General features: G+C 39.3%; 1 protein-coding gene across 1 annotated transcript in view; it reads left to right on the plus strand.

Moving 5' to 3' along the window:
• LOC140268219 (sodium channel protein type 5 subunit alpha-like) overlaps positions 1-22,440 on the plus strand; it is a 32,007-nt gene that overhangs the window by 5,088 nt on the left and 4,479 nt on the right. The window contains exons 5-20 of the mRNA XM_072362988.1: positions 559-650; positions 753-995; positions 1,111-1,174; positions 5,648-5,789; positions 7,428-7,625; positions 7,721-7,903; positions 7,989-8,360; positions 8,528-8,657; positions 9,734-9,972; positions 10,760-10,933; positions 11,209-11,565; positions 15,250-15,660; positions 19,320-19,437; positions 19,559-19,713; positions 19,804-19,977; positions 21,857-21,979. Of these exons, the coding sequence (XP_072219089.1) occupies positions 559-650; positions 753-995; positions 1,111-1,174; positions 5,648-5,789; positions 7,428-7,625; positions 7,721-7,903; positions 7,989-8,360; positions 8,528-8,657; positions 9,734-9,972; positions 10,760-10,933; positions 11,209-11,565; positions 15,250-15,660; positions 19,320-19,437; positions 19,559-19,713; positions 19,804-19,977; positions 21,857-21,979 (3,175 nt within the window). The remainder of the gene's footprint in view (positions 1-558; positions 651-752; positions 996-1,110; positions 1,175-5,647; positions 5,790-7,427; positions 7,626-7,720; positions 7,904-7,988; positions 8,361-8,527; positions 8,658-9,733; positions 9,973-10,759; positions 10,934-11,208; positions 11,566-15,249; positions 15,661-19,319; positions 19,438-19,558; positions 19,714-19,803; positions 19,978-21,856; positions 21,980-22,440) is intronic.

Consider the following 22,440-nt stretch of genomic DNA (forward strand, 5'->3'; position numbering starts at 1 on the left):
TTTGGGAAGCAATAAGGAAGAAGATTTCACCAAAAATGCTTTGAGATAAAACTCTATGTCCCATCCTGAAACAGCAGGCAGACAAAGTTTATGACTCACTGGTAAAAACTGGATGAGCAGCTAAAGCTACATTTTTCGCAGACCAAAATCAAAGCTAAAAGAGGAAGTAAGAACCAATTAGAATCGGAATCAATATGAAGAATCATAACCAGAATGGTGATAATGATATTCCAGTGATTTTCAATTGTAGTCCTAAGTGGCTAAAAATGTACTTATTCGTTCATTTATCTATATTCAGAGTAAAGTATTGTCCTTGACACGTTCTCTGGGACCTAAGTATTTAATTTTACAATACTTTTACTCACTGTTGTACATATGTACGGGTGATGAAACAAGGAAGCTATGAAATAAATTTTCTTTGGAATACTATGACATTATTAAATTTCTGTCCGACAACATGATGAGTGTACCTTCAAGTATGTATTCATGTAACCTTTGAACCTTTGACCTTTAACCTTCTGACAGAAAAATCTCCCTGCTTTTTGTACCAAATTCCAGCTATGTCACAGAATTTGTTGATCTTGGAAATGTCTCTGCGTTAAGAACCTTCAGAGTACTGCGAGCACTGAAAACCATCTCAGTTATTCCAGGTAAAACAACCACTGGGTCATTTCTCTGTTTCCTGTCTTGTTTCCAGTTATGTCGAAATGGAATACAAATGAATGCATTCATTTTTTTCCTGCTCCATCAAGGCCTGAAGACCATTGTCGGCGCTCTGATCCAGTCCGTGAAGAAGCTGGCCGACGTGATGATCCTGACCGTTTTCTGTCTCAGTGTATTTGCCCTGATTGGCCTGCAACTCTTCATGGGGCTCCTGCGACAGAAGTGTGTCCGCAGCCTCGGGCACTGCATCAACTCCTCGTATAGCCCCAACACATCCTTCATCTGCAACAACAGAACCTGGAGCTCACCTGCAGACTTCCTGAGTAATGAAGGTCAGATGAAACAGCTGTTGAGAAAGCATTTCACACATGTGCAGTGCTCTGAATATTATAACATCTACGTGATCTAATAAGCTTAGACTTAAACTTGTTGCTCCTCTTTCTTTAGATAATTTTTACAAAGTTGAAGGAGCAAAGGATGCCTTAATATGTGGATACGGAAATGATGCAGGGTAAGTGAATGTTTGCTCCACTTGTTTATCGGCTGCAGGATATTACATGACATCTAAATGTGTACCATTTAATGGCTTTTGATCCCATACATGTCAAGTGTACAATAGGATAGGCAAGTTTTAACGCCAGTCTCTGTACAAAAAACACACAGCAACAAATGATCTCCTGTCTGCTTTAAATATTCAGCGTGACACTTCAGAGGGATGTATTGAGGAATGATCTTATCAGAGGAACGGGTGTAGTGTGAGAGAGGCTACAAGATGTCATGTGGTGAGGATTATCACTCGAGCTCCACTGGAACCTTTTACTCAGAAATGCTGAGTTGCCAGCTGGAGAGTGGGGTCTTTGGAGATTTCATCGTCTGAAAAGCTCTATGACATGATTAGGTTAACTTGCATCTACCAGGTCCATTTTGACGGAATTTCTGTCATTGTTTAGATGAGATACTTGAGTGGTGCCTTCAAGCCACAACTATTGATCAACCTGCTTTTGTCTTACAAGGTGGAACTCATTTGAAATAAACCAAACAGCCAGTCTTAAGTCTTAGCAGTTCTACAGTTGCTGTCCCAGATGAGATGTCAGTTAGTGTATATGTTGATGCATAGATGATGTATTTCTAGTGAAGTGATGGGCTTTGCTCCTAATCAAATATACAGTGTGAAAACATCAAAATATTGCTACTATGCACGGAATAATCCTGTAAATCCAAATGCTTTCGAAACAAGCACAACAGTACGAGCCAAAAGCACATCTGTGTGAATCTGAAATCCTGCAGCTTCAACAAATGACATCTATTAGGTGCTCTTATTAATATGACATGGTAATGGATGAAAAAAAGAAAGTTTGTGATGATATTATGTGTGTGCAGGAAAGCTTGGTGTCCCCTCCCTCTCTGCAGACATAATTTTCCTCTGCAGACAGCAGAGAGGTCATTGTACATTTGTGGAGTGTGTGGTGCTGAATATGCTACTTTATTTTGCCATTACAAGAATTCACAGTATTGTTTTTCTCTTAAAAAAGGCAATCGTAGTAATCCTGTTTTAGTGATAAAAGAAACAAGAAATATGTGTGTGTGTGGGTAGGTTTTGTTGTTGATGTTTAATAGAAAAGGATGACATGGCTGCCACAGCTGTCTTTTCCACAGACAGACCAGCCAAGGGACAAACCAAATTGTTTTTTTCTTCTTTTTTTTTTCTTGTACATACAAGATGGAGCCAGTCAGTCACAGTCATCCATCGGAGAGCAGCCGCTCTGTAGTTTTTAATCCCATTCAGTAACCTCTCCTCCAAAAACACAGGAACTTAATCTCTCAAGAAGTCAAATCTGAGCCAGTAATTTGTGATAAAGTCAGAGTGAAAAGAGGATACATTTGAGGGCGTTCAGGAGGAAGTGATGTCATATACTCCTCTATATAGTAGGTTAGTAAGATCAGATTACTTTTATGACCTGTGCAGCTGTTCCACCTGCAGCTGAACTTTAGTTTTTCAGCTATTTTTGGAGCTTAAAGACCTCATTGTCAATTCTCTCAATTCTCCTTGTGTTTAACCCTTTACATTGTCTAATGAGCTCTTTGAAAAATGACAGAGAATTAATCCAGTTGTCTGCTTTTGATTTCAACATTGCTGCATCATCACTACTAATATGGTGTTTATTGCATTTAATCTTTTTTACTGTTGCCAAATGAAGAGTGACATCAATTGACATCAAGTGACATGGTTGCCAGGTCATACCTTAAGGTTGCCATAAGGAAGCGTATGTGTTTGTTTGCAATGATTGAAGCAGACTTTTAACTTTTTTATATGAAACTTTCTGAGGCTTGCTGTGGAGACGGGCAAGATACTAAGCAGGTCAGGATGGAGGACGTAAAACATAGAGGATGCTTAATCTTTTGAGTGTATTCCAACAAGTAATCCCTGAGTAGATTTCCAAATTAAAGCTTTGGGTACGTTATGATGACACACGCTGTTGCACACAGACACACAAACACACACAGATGCAACAGGGCACGCATGCACACACCCATGCATATTCAAATGATATTTTCAGCCCCGTCAACAAGTTTGTGATAAACGATTTGCTCAAAGGTCCAGGCTGTTTTTCATCGCTTCTACTGTAGAGTTCAGGCAAAAACGCTTATCCTCTCACATCTTAAAGCCACTGTGCATTAAGGATTATTACTGATTGTATAGATGTTTTCAATTTTTGCCCTTGACTGATGCAAGCGTGGAAACCCATCGCTTTAGCCTTAGTCAGGAAAAAGAAAAGGCAGCTGTCCCTCTGCTGCTCTGTGTCCAAACTGCAGGAAATTGAAGTTTTGCCCACAAAGATAATTATTTTAAAAATGCAAACATGTTGCAAAGAGCTTTAATGCAGCGTTGCTTTGGTTACATAAGATGACTTGCAAACGTGTATCTCACATTTTGATTGTTCGCAAATGTTTTTATTTCAGGAAGCCACAGATTCCCACTCATTTTCAGGCAATGTGAAATCACTTCCCATGTGTGTAAAGAATGGTTGGGATGAGGTAAAGTAAGTAAGTAAAGTGATTTGAATGTGCGTGCGAATGTGTTTCACAGCAACACTCCTTGAGGAGCACTAACTCTGGATGACTTTATACAAAGGCAGGCTTCAGTTGCTATAGAAACCTGGAGGACATTACTCACACAGGTTCCTTGTTTTTACAACAGCATCTAATTGCAAAAGGAGTCTCATGTCATAATAATGTAGCTGTTTAAAGGCAACAGTGCGTGAAGAAATTACAACAATATATGTGGTTTGTGCTTTGTGTACATCAACTAAAGTCATCTATCCATGGAATTTCTCAAGCTGTGTTCTGTCCCTGGGAAGCTGAGGAGTGTGGTCCCTATAAGTTTTTAACATGCATTTCAGCCTTCCCGACTTAAAGTGCAACCACCTCCCCAGTTTTCCTTTTTTAAAGAAATACCTGATGTCACCCTGAGGTATCATCAACCTGTACAGAATGTTGCAAAGGTTATCTGAGTAACAACCAGTCTTTAGCTGGGATACATTGTGATTTTGGATTTTCCCAAACAAACCTCGACCAACTTGAGAGAATTTTGCCAATATTGTCACACAATTGTTGCAAAATATGTCAGATTGCTGAAAATGAGGATATAGGTGCCTTTAACAAGACTACAAACTTTAAAGCACCTTTTTTTGTTCAAACATTTTTATGTTGTGAACTATCCGAACGTTGTCAACAAATCTGTATTTCTTTGGTTGTCTTAACGGCGCCTTTCAGTTTGTCACAGCCAAAATGAAAGAGTTTCAACATACTGAAAAAGACTTGTCCTTTGCTCTGGGGGGGGTTTCGCTCATTTTTTGTCCAATGACGTGCTTTCTTTTTATTCTCTGTCTCTTATATGTGAAATTGAAGAAAACACTAGCAGAACTGATGCAAAGCTAAGAAGCAGACCAGAGCAGACCATAGGGCTTTTTTTTTCATTTGCTCAAAGCTAAAAGGCCTACTGATGAGCAGCAATGAAATTCATACCTTTCACGTTGGCACTGTTTTCCATAGATAGGCTATGCCGTTATATAGAAATGAAAAGAGGCGCAGAGGTTGCTTTTATTATCGATTAATCTACACATTATTTAGATATCACATATGGACAGATATTCCTTTGAAAACAACAGGAAATACTGAAAACTAAGACGTTGTTTTATAAATAGTGGGTAAGTTCAATAAATAAGGTCAAATGGTCACCAACAACAAAGGTAATCTATCTATCGATCTAAACTGAATGTGCAAACTATTGTGTCATATCATCATCCTGTATGTTTGGTCATTGAATAAAAGAGGTGATCAGATCAGTGACAGGTGCAGCTGTGAAGCAGTGGGACAGCCTGACAGGAAGATGTCTCTGGCTGCATGCAGCCTCCACTGTCCTCCCTGCTGGATATCAGTCAGAATTCCTGCTCAGATGGGTGGTAAGATCCGCAGCTGTTCTCACAGCAGTGCTCTCCCGCCCAGATGTTTGCCAGCCATTATGAAATTATTCCACACTCTGATTGACATGGCAGTCCAGCTTGTTCTCATCTGCTGTACTTAAATATTTTCTGTAATGCCACTATGCGCACAATGAAGATCATGGATGAAGGCATCCTGCCGAAAATTTTTTGTACTGCAGTTTGACATCCATCTGGCTCAGCGTAATCCCTTTTGCTGCGGTGTATTTTAGTGCTTGTCACTGAGATATATTTCAAGTGCCCTCTTCGGTTGAAATAGTGGTGATGATAGCAGTGCATACATTTACAGTCTCATCTGCTTCTGTAAGGTCAAAAGCTGCAGGGCCACATGTAGATATTGGAGACGTTTTTAAAAGAGCTTGCACGCTAGCACAAGCTATATCTATCTTGGCTGCTCTTGATGTAGCTGTCCTCAGCCTTTATTATTCAGTCCAGTTGTCCAAAAATCTGTCTTCTGCCTCTTAAATCAATGTGCATTACAGGAAGTGTCCAGATGGATTTGACTGCCTAAAAGTAGGAAGGAATCCCAACTATGGCTACACCAGTTTTGACACCTTCGGCTGGGCCTTTCTGGCACTTTTCCGTCTGATGACCCAAGACTACTGGGAAGAGCTGTTTCACCAGGTGAAATTTTAGAATGTTAGTTTTTATCCACCAATACTGTGCAATTTTAACCTCAGAGATTTGGGCCCAATCCCAGTTTTCTTTACATAGTCAACTTAGCTCAAATACGTTATATTAAACTTAAGCAATATTAACAGTTAAACAGGTTATAAGACACTCTATTTTAGTTATTGTAATCACTCACGGTTTAGGTTGCATATCATATGCCTATATTTTATATAAATGCAGTTCATTCATACTTTTTACTCAAACTTCATAGTTATATTTTTAAACCCTCTATATTCTCACAACTTTCTAAAATGCATTTGACCATGAGTGAATCTAACTGATATTTCAGGTACCATTATATAGTTGTCAAACTCAATACATTTTTATATAGAGTCATATGAAAAAGAAAGTATGCTTTTCAACTCTAAAGTTTAACATATCAGTCCTTATTAGGTCTTAAAATTAGGTAAACACAAACTAAGATAAACAACTACGCATGACGTAGTCCACTGTGTCAATATTTATTCAACAAAAAACAAGTAAAATGCAGAGAATGGGAAACTAAGTATATACTTATTGCTTCGAAAGGAAATTAGAGTGGAAGTACTGTAGTGGTCAGGTGCTGCTAATCAAGTACATATTATTAACTGATCATCATCAGTGTGAGCACCTCTATCAAAGCAGAAATTTGGTCAGTTTGCTGGTCTGAAGTATTCTGGTGTATGGTAACACAATGCCAAGGAGGAAAGACACCAGAATAATCATAGATGCAATTGTTGCTTCCCATCAATCTGCAGAGGGTGATAAGGCCATTCCCAAACTATTTATCCATCATTCTACAAAGAAAAAGATTATTCACAAGTGGAAAACATTCAAGGCAGAAGCCAATCTTCCCAGGAGTGGACGTCCCAGTAAGCTCACCCGAAGGTCAGACTGTTCAATGCTCAGATGGCTTGTTTGGAAGGGCTGAAGAACAAAGCCTATTCTCTTTCTGAAAAGAACATGGCAGCATTGCTTAGGATTGTAAAGTTACATCTGAACAAACCACAAGACTTCTAGAACAAATTTCCTTTGGATTGTTTAGACCAAAGTAGAGATGTTTGATTATAATTCACAGCACCGCATTTGGTAAAAAAACTAAACACAGCATATCAGCACAAACACCTCACATCAATTGTCCAGCACGGTGGTGGAGGGCTGATGATTTGGGCTTGTTCTGCAGCCATGGGATTCAGCCACTTTGCAGCCACTGAGTCAACCATGAACTCCTCTGTATACCAAAGTATTCTAGAGTCACTTCACACAAAGCCATCCGTCTGACAGCTAACGCTTGGCTGATTTTGACTTAGTTTTAGTGAAATAAACAATGACACTGTGTAATATGTCATGTGTTGTTGTTCAACTGAGGTTGCATCTAAGGGCTGTTAAGGACCAAATCTTTTTTTATTTAATAATTTTTTAAAGTAAAATCTAAGAATCGAAATTGGATTTCATTTACTTTTCCCATGATTTCATGGAAAAACTAGGGATTTAATGTGGTTTTCTGTTGTTGGTTATAGCCATTCCTAACCATACAAATTCTGGCTGTTAGAGAAGGTTTTTTTTAAGATGGGAATTTGTTATCACTGATTCATGTCATGCTTTCCTCAGACTCTGCGCTCAGCAGGGAAGACCTATATGGTTTTCTTTGTGCTGGTAATCTTCCTTGGTTCCTTCTACCTGGTCAACCTGATCCTGGCTGTAGTGGCCATGGCCTACGAGGAGCAGAATCAGGCAACCATTGCAGAGGCCTGGCAGAAAGAGAGGGAATTTCAGCTTGCCTTGGAGCATCTCAGACGAGAGCAAAGAGTATGTGCAGGATTTTCACATTTGTGTATATGCTTACGAGTTAAAGACAAAACATAACACTAATCTTCTGTAACACGATTTCCTTTTGTGTAAAGTTGGCAGCCAAAAGACAAGCACAGGAGACAGACTCAGTTCTGTCCCCAGAGCTGTCTCCATTCTGTCTAAAGACAGAAAGCATACGGCGCAATAGCAGCAGAAGAAGAAGATCCCACAGGACTCTGTCTGAGGAAACACCAGGGGAAGCTGCTGAGGAGAAACTGGACCCTGTGGATGATACTGTGGTACAGTACAGCAAACACAATCTAGAGCGTAATTGATGCTATAGGTCATAGCAGCTAATGCAACCTTTGTGTCCTTCTGTAGCCTCCTTTGTCCCCCCTGCCAGTCCACCCTCTGCTGGCTACGCTCTCTTCTCACCCCCTCAGCACCAGGAGAGGAAGCCAGAACAGTATCTTCAGCTCTTTCCGTGTTCGTAACAACTCAGAAGCTGAGTTTGGGGATGATGAGTACAGCTTTCATGGAGATGTCTTCAGGAGTCGCACCAGTTCAATGGCTACGCCCTGGAAGAGGAGGACGGGTAGTGTTAGGAGCCATTGCTCCCAAGTCTTCACACCCAGCCTCAATATCAACGGTCGACTGAACATCTCCCTGGACCAGAATGGAGTCACCACCATGGGTCTGCTCACCCCTACATCCATGCCAGCTCACAGCATGGAAAGAGTCAGGGAGGACACAGTGAGTGCGACTTGTCAGATTACACCATCCTGAATAAGCAAATTATATATTATATATGTATCTGTTTATTAGGGTGGAGAAAAACTTGATTTTGATTATCAGCCTTACAAATGAAAAAAACAAATGCAGCATTGTATTTGATTCTTTAGGTACTTTCTGTGTACCAGAAGCCCAGCATTACCGAGGACACAGCTCCCAGATCTCTTCTCCAACCTTCCCCCACTGCAACGGAGCATTCTTTAGTGCACAGGAAAAGAGGCCTAAGCTCTGTCAGCTTTCTTAGTGATGCCATGGATGGTGAGTTCATTTGATATCTAAAAGAATAGCTGGAAAAATATTTCGAATTCTGGCAAATCGTTTTTTTCTTTTTCTTTGTTTTTGAGTTTAAAAACAAGAAAATCTCCACTTTCATATTTATCTATTAAATGCTAAACCTTGTGATTTTTTTAAAGATGGTAGTCAGTGTCAGTGCCTGCAGTAAACAACAGTAAGAGCACTCTCAGTTTGGAGAAGCAGGAAGCATTTCTGACAGGGGAGCTACTCACAAGGGGGGCCACCACAAATCTGATAATACTCAGATAATTAACTCAGCTGATCAGCTGCAAGACATGCTGTGCAGCTACTGTGCATGCAACAACACAGTGCAACAGATGTTACTCCACTGAGAAAATTACAAAGTGAGCAAGTGTCTGATGCAAAAGTTTTGCTTCTCTGTCGACCCCAGTCTTAGTAGTTAGCTTAGCATCCAGTCAGAATTTCTCCCTGCTTCTCCAAACTGAGAGCGCTCTGACAACTGTGCAGCAGGCGAGATGCTGACTGCTCATATGTATTTACCAAAAGGCCACTTCAAAAACCTTTAACCGACAGGAAGTTATTTCAGCTCAGCACAAAGACTCGATGTGGCTTACTTGGTTATATCTAAAGTTTGAGCCACCCAAACTTTAAATCTCCCTAAAAAGAAAGCTTGTTTTTACACTGTGGTTTTGTTCTCTTTTTGACAAGTTAAATAGATACATTTTTACACACAAATGAGTTAATTTGGCAGTCCTGGTAAGCTGATGTTGTCACATTGAGAAAGAGCAAGGTCTCCTCTCCTATCTACACATTTTTTGCTAACCTATGCAATTGGGTGTAGCTTAAAGTTAGCCATACAGACATGAGAATGGTATCCATCTCCTTATTTGATTTTCTGTTTGTTGAAACTATTACTTAAAATGTTGCTCTTTTAAATCATTTTAGTTTGAAACTAGCATAAAACACTTGAACATTTATGGGCTTCAGGAAAAAAAAGAGAAAAAGGCAAGCAAAAGGGGCTTTCTTGAAACTCATGCAGATGAGTATTTCACTTTGGTTTCTCTTGCTTCTCTTCTCAGAGCTGGAGGAATCAAGGCAAAAGTGCCATCCTTGCTGGTACTCTTTTGCGAAGAAGTATCTGATATGGGACCGCAGCCCCTGGTGGCTGAAGCTGAAGGAGTACGTCAAGTTAATGGTGATGGATCCTTTCCTGGATCTAGGTATCACCATATGCATTGTGCTGAACACCCTCTTCATGGCTCTGGAGCACTACCCCATGACTGATGAGTTCAACACCATGCTCTCAGTGGGCAATCTGGTAAGAAGCTTTTAAATGATAGGAGTCGGAAAGTTTCCCGTGTTTCACACTCCTTCTCCCAAGAGCCTTTGAGTGGTAGATGAGAACTGGAGAGTGCCCAGAAGAGGAAGCAAGAATGGCATTCATTCAGACAATATATTTCTTCACTGGGTATTTTTTCTTTTTCTTTTTAGAGGTGCAATGATTATGCTGTGTCAAAGGTTGTGCTTTTGGAGGGGTTTGGAGTTTTTAGTGAACATCCCCCTGCTGGAAAGTTGTCATTTTACACATTGCTACAAGACATTTTGATAAGTTTTTTTTTTTTTGTATTTTCTCTTAGATTTAGAGGAGTTTTTGATACTTGAGTAGCTGCAAAGATAAATTCATCTTTCTACATCTTTATACTTAACTCAGTAATCTAAAAATACTAATAATTAGTGTTCATTTGCAGGTATGGCTCTACCCTCTGAAGAAGTTCTGTTTGTCTCCATCTCCCGTTACCAAGTCCTTAACATAAATAACTGGCTCTAAGCTCATAGGCACAACATTCTAGTAGGGTTAGTCTTACTTTTCCTGATGTCCAATTATTCTTATTCTCTGGGCACAGCTGCAGATTAAACAAACAAAAAAAATGGTGATGGACTGTTTATGGGAGCCTCAAAACCAACAATTTAATGAAAGATAAATGCACTGTTGAGTTCAGTTTAAGAATGAAATAATCTAAACTTAACTCAAATAAACAGTTTTGATTCTGTTTTTAACTAATACCATAGTTTTTTCATTATTTCTGTTTGTTTTTCTCTCTCAGGTGTTCACAGTGATCTTCACTGCTGAGATGGTACTGAAACTGATTGCCTTGGACCCCTATTACTACTTTCAGCAGGGATGGAACATCTTTGATGGCGTCATTGTCTGCCTCAGTCTGATGGAGTTGGGCCTCTCAAACGTAGATGGACTGTCTGTCCTGCGATCTTTCAGACTGGTAACGGAAATCTCAAACTCTCTTTATTCAGCTACTTTTCTTGCTAATTTTGTCTTAATATAAATACACCAAATCACCCTTGCTTTTTTTTTATATAGAGGGAGTAAAGAGATTTAAGCAAAACACAGAAAATATATATATGAACATACAGAATGTCTGGGTTTCCAGTTGTTTTTACATTTCTCAAGTATAATTAAAGAAGTCAGTGCAGAAGTTCTAGAAAAGGTTATTTAATTTCACTTTATTTTCTGTCTTCACATTGTTCCTATCATTAGTTACGAGTATTCAAGTTGGCAAAGTCCTGGCCGACGCTCAACACTCTCATCAAGATCATCGGCAACTCTGTGGGAGCCCTGGGAAACCTGACACTGGTGCTGGCCATCATTGTCTTCATATTCGCTGTGGTGGGCATGCAGCTATTTGGCAAGAACTACCAAGACTGTGTGTGTAAGATCTCCTTTGACTGTCAGCTGCCTCGCTGGCACATGAAGGACTTCTTCCACTCCTTCCTGATTGTGTTCAGAGTGTTGTGCGGCGAGTGGATCGAGACCATGTGGGACTGTATGGAGGTGGCTGGGCAGCCTCTCTGCATCCTGGTGTTCATGTTGGTCATGGTCATAGGAAACCTGGTGGTAAGTTGTTGAATATAATTCTGCATCTTTAATTTAAAATCAGCTGATATTGTGTATTTATAACATTGGTGAATCTCACAAAAAGACCCAGCAAGGATTTGGCTGATATATCCATCTCCTCTGTTCCATCGAGCTTGTTTGTACAAAAACTATTGAGCGTTTCCAGCCACAGCGTAGCACAGGGTAATATGTTTCCACGTGAATTATATTGGTGTTGTGAATACACACTAGAGAACCAAATACATAGTAATAAACGGCAGAGTCTTGTGCTGAGAAAGTATTGAAACATGGTTTATAGAGTCCAAATGATCCCTACTTACAGACTACCGGTAAACATTTTATTTTGGAATCCATCAGAATAGGTTTACATGTCTTAATTGTCACATCACATTACCACACATTATTTCTGTCATACTGGACAATGCTGTAGAATCCCTTGTCACTCTCTATCTGAAATGCTCCAGTTTAAGCTCCTGTCTCTTTAAGGACACCTCCCAGGAGGTCCATTCTGCTATAGTTGGTCAGCTGATTGATAAAAAGTGATGGCGTGTAACACAGCCACTCATTTATTCTTTAAGAGTGTGAAAAGCTGGCCACTGAGCAGTTCTTCATGGTGATGTTTTTAAGTCCATAAAGAAAGTTTCAGGCAGTACAAGAAAAGAGTTTTCTGTGATGAAACAATAGCATAGACGTGTTTTATGACATTGTAGTCCTCTTACATGCACAAAAAAGCAATCAAACCTACGATAACATGACATGTAAAAAAAACTTTTGAAACACATTATTGATTTTGGCATTCTGATTCATTGCCAGAGGAACCCTTTAACAGTGTGTGATAACTAAAGGGGGATCCCGTTGTTCTTCAGTAGAATAAACTCTAACTGCTGTCAAATCCAAATGATGATGTCACAAATAATCTAGGATTATGCAATCAACAGTGAGGATAGCTGATTGCATTTATGGAGATAGGGCATGTTTTAGGTCAGTCATGTCATCATAGTCATTGATTTTATTCGATTAACAGCTTTTCAAAACTCACTCATCACTATGGAAGTGTTTCACAATGTTGTGCTACCTGTTTCTTACATTAGCATTGGTAGACTCCTAAAACAGTCATGTCTGCCCAACATATAAACCCAATATTACCATTCTAAGTAATACTAGAATTTCTGGACATGTTGTACAAACAGGAGCCACAAGAGACAAACTCTGCAGCTTTACTGCAGGCTGATGATAGTTTTATCCACTGGTAATGAACTGGGACCTAAGTACTGTACAAAGGATCAATGAGGGCCACAGTGTTCTCCCTGACATTCCTGCCGCCGCATGCAGCTGCTTCCTTGAATAAATGGTTAATCTGCTTCACAGTACTGTTTGTACACAACTGCTGTCGCTCAGTGCCACAGCATGGATGTATGCAACATTCATTGGTCCACCCATATGGTGACTTGTAGTCCAGCTGTTTCCTGTGAGCTAACATTAATGAGAAAAGATCAAAATAAAATCCTGTACAAGCTAATAGACAATTTGTGAGGGATTCATATCATCAATTCTGCTTGTCTTAAAAACATTCCTGCACCCGTACATTATAGATTATATAATACTGTTAATGCAATCTTTTTTTCTATCTATACATGTCCTAAGTTTAGCTTTTTGATTCCACGTATAAATTAGCAGGATGTAAGTCCAGCAAATCCAGTAAATCAAACTAAAAGCAGCATATGTGCTACCAGGGAATGTTTTTTTTGTCTCCTGTTTAACACATATTAGCATATACAATGTGATATCAGCATCATCTACAAAATAAATGTATTTAGTTCTGTCAGCAAACTATTTCAAGTTTTTTTTTTATACAGAGAGAATAAGTGGATTGAGGCCATGCGTTGGTGTAGTCCATCTTGGATGTGGTTCAACACCTGTTTCCAACATGTCCTCTGCCATTAAATTTTTATTTGTCTATCATTTAATCCTACTCTCTGAAGCATATCTGTCTGTTAGTAATGTTTTAAAAACCATTCTTGAGAATTTTTAAATATCTGTCATGTTTACTTGTAAACTGAAATATAATTACGTACGTATGTACTGTATTTTTGTATTGTATCCACAAGCAGAAAGTCATAATCAAACATTTCACACCAAGAGTCGTTCAGTCTTAGACCAGAGATATTGAAAATCTAATAGATGATCAGAAAAGGTTTTAAAGCAGTTTCCTGAATATTATTAGTTCCTAATGAGGGAACATTGATTATCCAGTTTTAACAGATATGTTGTGTAAGCATGTAGGTATGAAAAACTATTTACTGAGGTCACTGCATTTATTAGAAGGAAAAGGAGTTTTCTTGTTAATGTGACAATGTAAAATGTGCGATGCCTGATTTAACTTGCCAGGTTAACCTGTTTTAAAAAAGTTATTGCGTCATGGTGATCATGTCACAATATATCGAAACTTAACATTTTTGCAGATCTCACGCACAATCCTGTATAAATACACAAGCAATGACAACCATTTATACATTACGGTCACAGATGTCCTCATTTCCTGAAGGAGAACATCGTTGAGAACCCATAATCAACAAACAATGACAAATAGTCAAGACAAAATAAGGATAATTACTTAGTTATTTGAAAAAAAAGAGCCAGCTTGAACCTCACAGTTTTTTTATATTATTTGTCCCGTATTTCAGCAGAGTGAATTTATAGCCAAATGGGAGCACCTTGAACTCATAAGACAGGAGAATCACAGCCCTATTCTTAGATCCACCTTAGAGTCACTGATTTACATGCCTCATTAGCTGGCGAAGATGCTCATTTTTACCTGGAACAGGTAGCTTTAAAGATTTCTATGGCCACAACCATGCATACTTACACTCTCCTAGGGGCAATTTAGAGTCAGCAATTAACCTAACATACATGTTTTTGGACGGTGGGAGGAAGCCGGAGTACCTGGAGAGAACTCAATGTGATAGAAATATAATATAATGTTTTACATTACTCCAGCTGTTTCTCTTGAATGACACTTTCCATAAACAGACCTTATCAGTGATTAGAGCCGAGACCTGATCACAGCGTTGCTCCTTATGGACTTTATCACAGAAACCTTGTCTGCACATGAATTGTGGGACAGCTGTTTATCTAAGGGATTATCCAGGATGCTTAGGGGCAGGAAGGTTTGAGGGCATTCATCACTAATCATCTGGTCATGCTCCCCTTCTCTGACTGGCTCAGAGGCTAAAGATGATCCTTACCAACTGTGCACATCACCCACGTACACAGGAAATGTGGGCGCAAAAAGACCACATACACTTGTATGCAGAGATATGCGTGATGCTGCTACTTTCCAACCGAACAAACAGATTACTCGGGAATCGCATGTTTTGAACCTTGACTTCAGGGTGGCTGGAACAGCAGATTCATATGTGTTAAGCATATCTTTGTAGAATATCCTTGTGAATTACAAGGCAGGATTTGCCAATGTTGACAAAATATATGAGACATTATGTCTGGCTTCAGGTTTACTTATCCTTTAGCTTAAAACTATAGTATCCTGTTAAAAAAAAAGAAATGATGACAAGACCACAATGTAGATGCAGTGTTTCCTACTTTATTACGGGTGTACATTCATGAGATGGTGCAAGGGTTTTGATCATTTTTCTTACCGATGACTTCATTTTTTTCTGTCATTAGGTGCTGAATCTCTTTCTTGCCCTGTTGCTCAGCTCCTTCAGCTCTGACAACCTCTCTGCTCCCGAAGAAGACGGCGATTTGAATAACATTCAAATCGCCATGGCCCGCATCAACAGCGGTGTCTCATGGCTTGTCACGAGTGTCGTCGACCTCTGCAGCCATGACTTGAAGAATCAAAATGAGAAGGCCAAAGAAGCCAGTCAGGCTGTCATACTGGTTGCAAATCATGTCGAAAGCAATGGGGGAGTTTTCACAGGCTATGGAGAGAAGTACACCGTACCAGAGGAGGACAGCTATATGACCAACCCGAACCTGACTGTCATTGTTCCAATCGCACCTGGGGAGTCTGATGTGGAGTTTCTTGAGGAAGAGGAGATTTCTGAGTCTTCAGATGATGAAGACGACAAACCAGTAAGTTTGTCAGATGCAAATACATCACGATATACTGTTTTAATACTCATGGACTATGACGTCATTATCCACCAATACAGTTTTTAACAAAAATCTAATCCTCTTATTTGCTCAATTATCCATTCGGATAAATGCTTTATTGCAGATGATTTGATTAGTGGCCCTGAACACATTTATGACCACAGAATTTTAGAAGGTATTTCAGACAACACAACAACAATAGAGAAAAAAGCAGAGAAACTGATAAACAAAAGAATTTGACATTTTCAGAAAATTGAACCACAAAATTTTTAAAAAACCCACTTTAAAAACCTAAACTATAAAACATTTGTTTTTTTTTGGGGGGGGGGGGGGGGTTATTATGTTTTTAGTTTGGTTTGTTTTTTTCAGTCTAATCTGCTGTAGATCTGTCTGATGATGTGACACAACTTAACTTTATCTTCCCTGCTTGTAACACGTAGGCAAGGCTAGTTTATTGGAGCAGAGCTCAATTCGTACACAGGGCAATTCAAAGTGCTTTACAGCTACATAAAATCACAAAAAGGCAAAAATAATCATTAATTAATTAAATTAAAATCGAAGGGTGCAGATAAAATACTTTCAGTTGCCATATGCACAGCTAAAACAAACATTTGTTGAGTTGAGGCCTGTCTCACATCTTCTGGAAGACTGTTCCAGATTTAAGGTGCATAAAACTGAAATGCAGCCTCACCTTGTTTAGTCCTGACTCTGGGAACCTGCAGGAGACCTCTCCCTGAGGTTCTCAGAGTCCGAGTTGGTTCATATAGCTCTAACATGTCAGAGATGTACTTTGGTGCTAGACCATGCGGTGACTTGTACACGAGCAGAGCTGTTTTAAAGTCTATTCTCTGAGCGACAGGAAACCAGTGCAGAGACCTGAGCACTGGATTAATATTAGATACACTGCAGCATCCGATGTTAACGACAAACAAAATAAATCACAACTATTATTTCAATATTATGTTGTTGCAAATGTAAACACAGTTAGTAGTCTCACACCTCAGTTCTATAAAGTTACAGCTTATTCCCTGCGACGCATAAATTCCAGATCACGTCCTTACCAATGTGCTGAAGTTAAAAACCTTCAGTTGGCATGATCTGCTCTCAAATCAAAGACTTGGAGGGTTACTTCACCAATCAATTGGAATTATGCTAATTTGTAGAATCAATTAACCCTTTTTGGATGGTTTCATGTTCTCTCTAAACTGGGCCTTTACTCAACTTGATGAGATATTGGACAGGAAGATTTTAGACTTGGGAGTGGGCTGAAAAACATAAAGTGCACCTAAATGTAAACAAATAGAAATATGATTTATTGGAGTTATGAGTTCCAAACGTCTGACATCATGCAGTTAGCATCTGGTAGAAGCTTTCTGAGAGAGCTTATTGGTATGCTTTTACCAATTTATTGATATTGGTATGCTTTTTGTTTTTTTGATATTTAATCATTTCCATTGACCTGAAAAATGTCTCATTACAAGACCCTTTCAAATCATTGATTTTTGACATATTAAGAGCAGAAAAAAAGGCCTTTATGTGTATGTAGCTAAATTAATATTTACTCATAGGTTTCATGGCCTTGCTATTGAATGCTGTCTGAGTGTCGTGTTTTCATGGCTTTATGAAAGCTTGGGGTAGAACAGAGTCATCAGGCATCACATTCAGAAGATGTGAAAACATCTTGTGTTGTTGTTGTGGTGGTTTTTGCCTGTTTTGAAAAAAAACTTGATGCGCTTCCCAGGAACAACAAACAACTTTAAAAATCCTGTCTGACCAGGTAACAATGAAAAAAGGAGGTGATTCATCAGCTGTTTCCAGTCTGAACCCACAATAAATACTCATGTGAATAACTGGTGTCATCCCAGGTATATCATATGATATTCCAGATATCCCTAGAGAAGGTCTTTATAGACGACCTCTTCAGATTTGCTTTGCCAGTGTATGAAAACTGGTTGTTTTTTTCCTGATCTCACAAGTCTGCTGAGGGAAAGGCTTATAATCTTATTGACTGTACCAATACTCAAAAGTTCTCCACACCCACAAAGATGGTGAGCACTTATAACTTTAGATAAGACCCCGACTGGAATTGATGTGGAGTTATGCTAAAGTGTTATTTATCCTGCCTTAACAGTGGAGAGAAATTTAACAGGAATGTTCGGGAGACATCCAAATTGACTCTCAATCAGGCGTGAAACCAAAAAAAAAAAGTGTTATTTACTGATTTTATTTGGCAGTTTGGGACAATGATGCTGAGCATACTTGATCTGACAGAAGCTGCTAAGCAATCACTAGGACTATTAAACCATCCAGTCATCCATTTCTATACCCGCTCAATCCAGTTCAGGGTCATGGTCGGGCTGGAGCCTATCCCAGCTGTCATTAGGCAAGAGGCAGGGTACATCCTGAACAGGTCCATCACAGGGCCACACAGAGACAAATGAGACACACAAACTGGTGAACCAAATTTGGTCAATTTTTTGTTGCATTATTTGTATGCTTACAGAGCTCCAGATCCTCCATCCATTTTCTATACCCGCTTAATCCAACTCAGGGTTCTTGCTACAAGTAAAAAGTAAAGCAACTTTCAGGTCCATTTAAATCAGAAAACAGGGCAACACTTCAAGTTTGACTTTACTAAATGCCAAGTTGGCCTACCTCTAAAGCACAGTAATTGACACAGCATATAATTTCTTGTTTAATCAATAGGAAAAAATGTAACACATCTTGGGTTTAGAAGGGGTTGTGTGCTGCACTGATGTGTACGGAGCAACCTATGGGTCAGATGTTTGCTGAGGTGGAGGTTGTGTTGCTCCTGTCCTGTCTGGCAGTCAGACAGGAGCAGGCCAGATGTGGAGTCAGGCCCTGTAGAACAGATTAAACTACCACAGCTGAGCAAGGCCAGGCTGAGATGAGCAGCCTGCTGTCTATCACTTTCTCTTCCTCTTTCCGTCCCACACTCCATCCCACACAGCCCTCCTTCAACCCTCCATCAGCTTAACTGGGCATCAGCAGCTGCTCACTGTTAAATAAGGATATATATTTACATGTGTAGAGCTTTAAACACACAGAAATGCTGAGATTATTGTTTTAGAATTGTTTTTTATTTTCATCAATTTCGCTGTAAAGGATGCATACTGTAAATCACCTCTGATCCTGTTGATATGACACAATATGTCAGCACATATTGTTTCTGCTCTGTCTTTAAACGCTAAGACTGGTAATGCTGGTAATCTTGTCTCCTGTCCTGTAGTTGCTTGTTAATGCTGGATAAGACTTCATACCATTTTATTGGCTTAAACCTGCGCTTTTGTCCTACAAATCATGTGAAATACGTGGCCTTTACAAAACAAGAAAATCTCATCAGAACCGTATTAAAGCTCAGAGGAGATTTAAAAGCAAGGCCATGCATCTAGGTGAGCTGGCCTTTATCTCACTGGCTATTGGCTCACTGCTCTGTTTGCGCTGAAACTTATAAGCGTACATAACCCAGTCATGCAAACACCCCAGTTATAATTGTTACAACAGTGTTATGTCATGTAGATCTATATTCTGTACATGAATATAGTCCTGTAAGCAGTCCAGTATGGATCTATTAAGTGGAGAACTGTTTAGTAATACTGTGACTCCTCATATCTCAGGAGAAGATCAGCCTGTCAGAGGGCAGCACTGTGGATCTAAGGAAGCCTGGAGAAGAGGAAGATTACTTATCAGAGCTTGATGAAGACAATATGGAGCCAGACGATTGCTTTCCTGAGTGTAAGTGTAGCATTTTAATAGAGCTAAGAGTTATAACCCAACAAAAACTGCTTGCAAGGTGTATGTTTTAACTTACTTTACTTCATGTCAATATCTTGGTTTGTTCTCACAATGACGTCAGTATGCCTGAGGCATTGTCAGTGCTGTGACATCGACACCAGCCGTGGTCTGGGCGAAGCCTGGTGGAGGCTGAGGAAGACCTGCTTCCAGATTGTGGAGCATAGCTGGTTCGAGACTTTCATCATCTTCATGATCCTGCTCAGCAGCGGGGCTCTGGTAAGGCTGCTACACTCCAAAAAATGCGCTTGTTGAATGAAACAACAGCATGTTTGTTTGCATGATGAACTGAGTCATTTTCTACTGCAGGCGTTTGAAGATATCTACATCGAGAAGAGAAAAGTTATAAAGGTGATTTTAGAGTGTGCTGACAAAGTCTTCTCCTATATCTTCGTGTTGGAGATGTTCCTCAAGTGGATTGCATACGGCTTCAAGAAATATTTCACCAACTACTGGTGCTGGCTTGACTTTCTTATTGTGGATGTGAGTGAACATTTTGTTACCTTTCTTGTTTTTGTCGTACTTTAGTGAACGGATGCTGTTATTGTTGAGATCTCAGGTCAAACTGTGGCAAACTGGGATTTCCTCTCCCTGTAGCAGAGCATGGCTCCTGTATGTGTAGTGTATATATTAGCGAATGCATTATATATCTCAGAAAAGCTCCTGACAGTTCATTTCTATTTCAAGTTTGTGAAAATGTACTAATTCTATCCTGTGTTACTCCAATTAAAACAACAAAAGACGAATAAACTCAAATTTATCAGGACCTGAAGCAGTTAATGAGATGACAGATTCCTAAAAACACACACTGAAACATTGTATAGTTTTGCAGTTGTTCTTATGTCAGGATTTGGCTGGATTTTTCCCTTTTTAAAAGGGTTTTTCCAGTGCTAGGACTTACGTTAAGCTTTGTGAGCTTCAAACATGTTTAGAGTAAATGGATGCGGCTTTGGAGTGTGTAGAAATCCAAAGCGGCCGAGGCGTCCAGCCCGAGGCCTGACTTGACTTCCTCTGATTTCACCTGCTGTTACACAGATCGCCACAGACCGCACTATTGTTAGGGTAAGTTGTAGTTAGCAGGTCCCAGGTGAGTATAAACCCTGGGATTGGACACTTGCATCTGCATCACAAAAGCTTGTGTTTCTTCACTTGTAAGTCCTTTCTGTTGCGATATCAAAAGCCACCGTCTTGTTTCCAAACAAATACACTGGACGAGACAGACAAACTGTATGTCTTGTCCAACAAAACTACTCGGCAGTCCTTTTTTGAATTGGTTACAACAGGACCTTGGCTTTTGTATCAAAAACAATTGCAAAGCCATGTTCTCTGAGGACTATCTACAGAAGATCTGGTGTACTATGAAAAGTACACCTAACAAATGCTGCAGAACAGACAATTCTACTTTCACTTTAGAAATGCACCAGTTGAATTTATGTCTAATCTGTTATGTCTAAATCCTGTACTGAATGTCCTTTGTTATGTTTGTTTGAAGAAAGTACAAATACTGTTAATCGTTGCAATTACCTATTTCTCCTCCTCTGTTTATACAGAAAAATGCCTTTTTTTGCCCATTTTTTTGACTCTGTAAATGTTTTTTTTTCTGTACTCTCGTGGAGCCAAAGACATCTGTTGTTCCAACAAATTGATTTTGAGTATCTTCTTTAGATATATTGAACAAACACATCTATACATAGACTTTTATAAAGAAATTGAGGATATTGGGCTCTTATAAGCCTTTAATTGTTTTTAAGTAATATATTAGATCAATTGGATACAAATTGGGAGACAAATTTGGCAAAGACTGACAAAAATTCTTTATAAAACTCACTCTATTTTATATATATACATATTTATATGCATATATAGCTGAGTATGCATGCATGGATATAATTTGTCCATGTGTGCCTACTTGCCTGTGTTTTGCCATCACCAATCATGACATGAACTTTCTGTTTCTTTCATTTTTACCATGCCATTTTCATTCATAAATGTCATCTAAGGGTCATTCAACAGCGGAATACCATTTTGTTTTGTCTGTTTTGGATGTAGAATAGAGTGGTCCAAAATTTGCTGAAGTCCAAATTTGCTAAAAGAGGATACAAAAACCAAATCCAAACTTCAGAATTCATTAGGTGGGTTCCTAACTGTGGAATGTCCCAAAATGCACCACCAAAAATAAATTAATCAAAACAAATACAAATAAAATGTTTAAATGGGTCTTTACTTGCTTTTTTCCTTTCTTTTTCTTTCTAAACTTGGTTCTGTTAATATTGCTTTGTCCAATACTTTTCACAGAGGTGTAAACACAAACAAAAACGTATGTATTGTATGTGTCTCATTGTTCATTCTGTACTCCCTACAGGTGTCCTTGATAAGCCTGGTAGCAAACTCACTGGGATATTCTGACTTTGCTGCCATTAAGTCTCTGAGGACCCTCCGGGCTTTGAGACCTCTCAGAGCTCTGTCCAGATTTGAAGGCATGAGGGTAAGGGTCCAGTTGTTTGTTTTCCTATATCCTTAGCAATCCTTTTTTTTTTTTGGAGGGAGATTTTTTTTTCCCAAGTGGCCCTTTTTGGAAAGTTGCTTGACAGGAAATGGGGTTACGAAGAGGGGATGACATGCAGCAAAGGGTCCCCAGGCTTGGACTCCAAATCAAGGCAGCTGTGTTGAGGAGCTTCAACATCTGCACAGCCTCTGTACTGTCCCTGGCAATCCTGATCTTGTTGACTGCTAATATGCTAATTAATCTTAGGATCAGTACCTCTGATAACAAGGTTATATTTTCATTTAATTTATGCTGTGTGAAAACTGAATAATTAGGGCTGAAAAAAGATTCTCATGAAATTTTTGGGAACATGGCAATATTAGCAGAATGGATTCAGGAACAACACTGCCAGCTACACTTCAATGTACACACACCACTCACTTTTTATTATCTTGCTTATA

This window comes from Leuresthes tenuis, unplaced genomic scaffold (genome assembly GCF_036924035.1).
Source record: "Leuresthes tenuis unplaced genomic scaffold, fLeuTen1.0.hap1 SCAF_14, whole genome shotgun sequence".
Taxonomy (NCBI): Eukaryota; Metazoa; Chordata; class Actinopteri; order Atheriniformes; family Atherinopsidae; genus Leuresthes; species Leuresthes tenuis.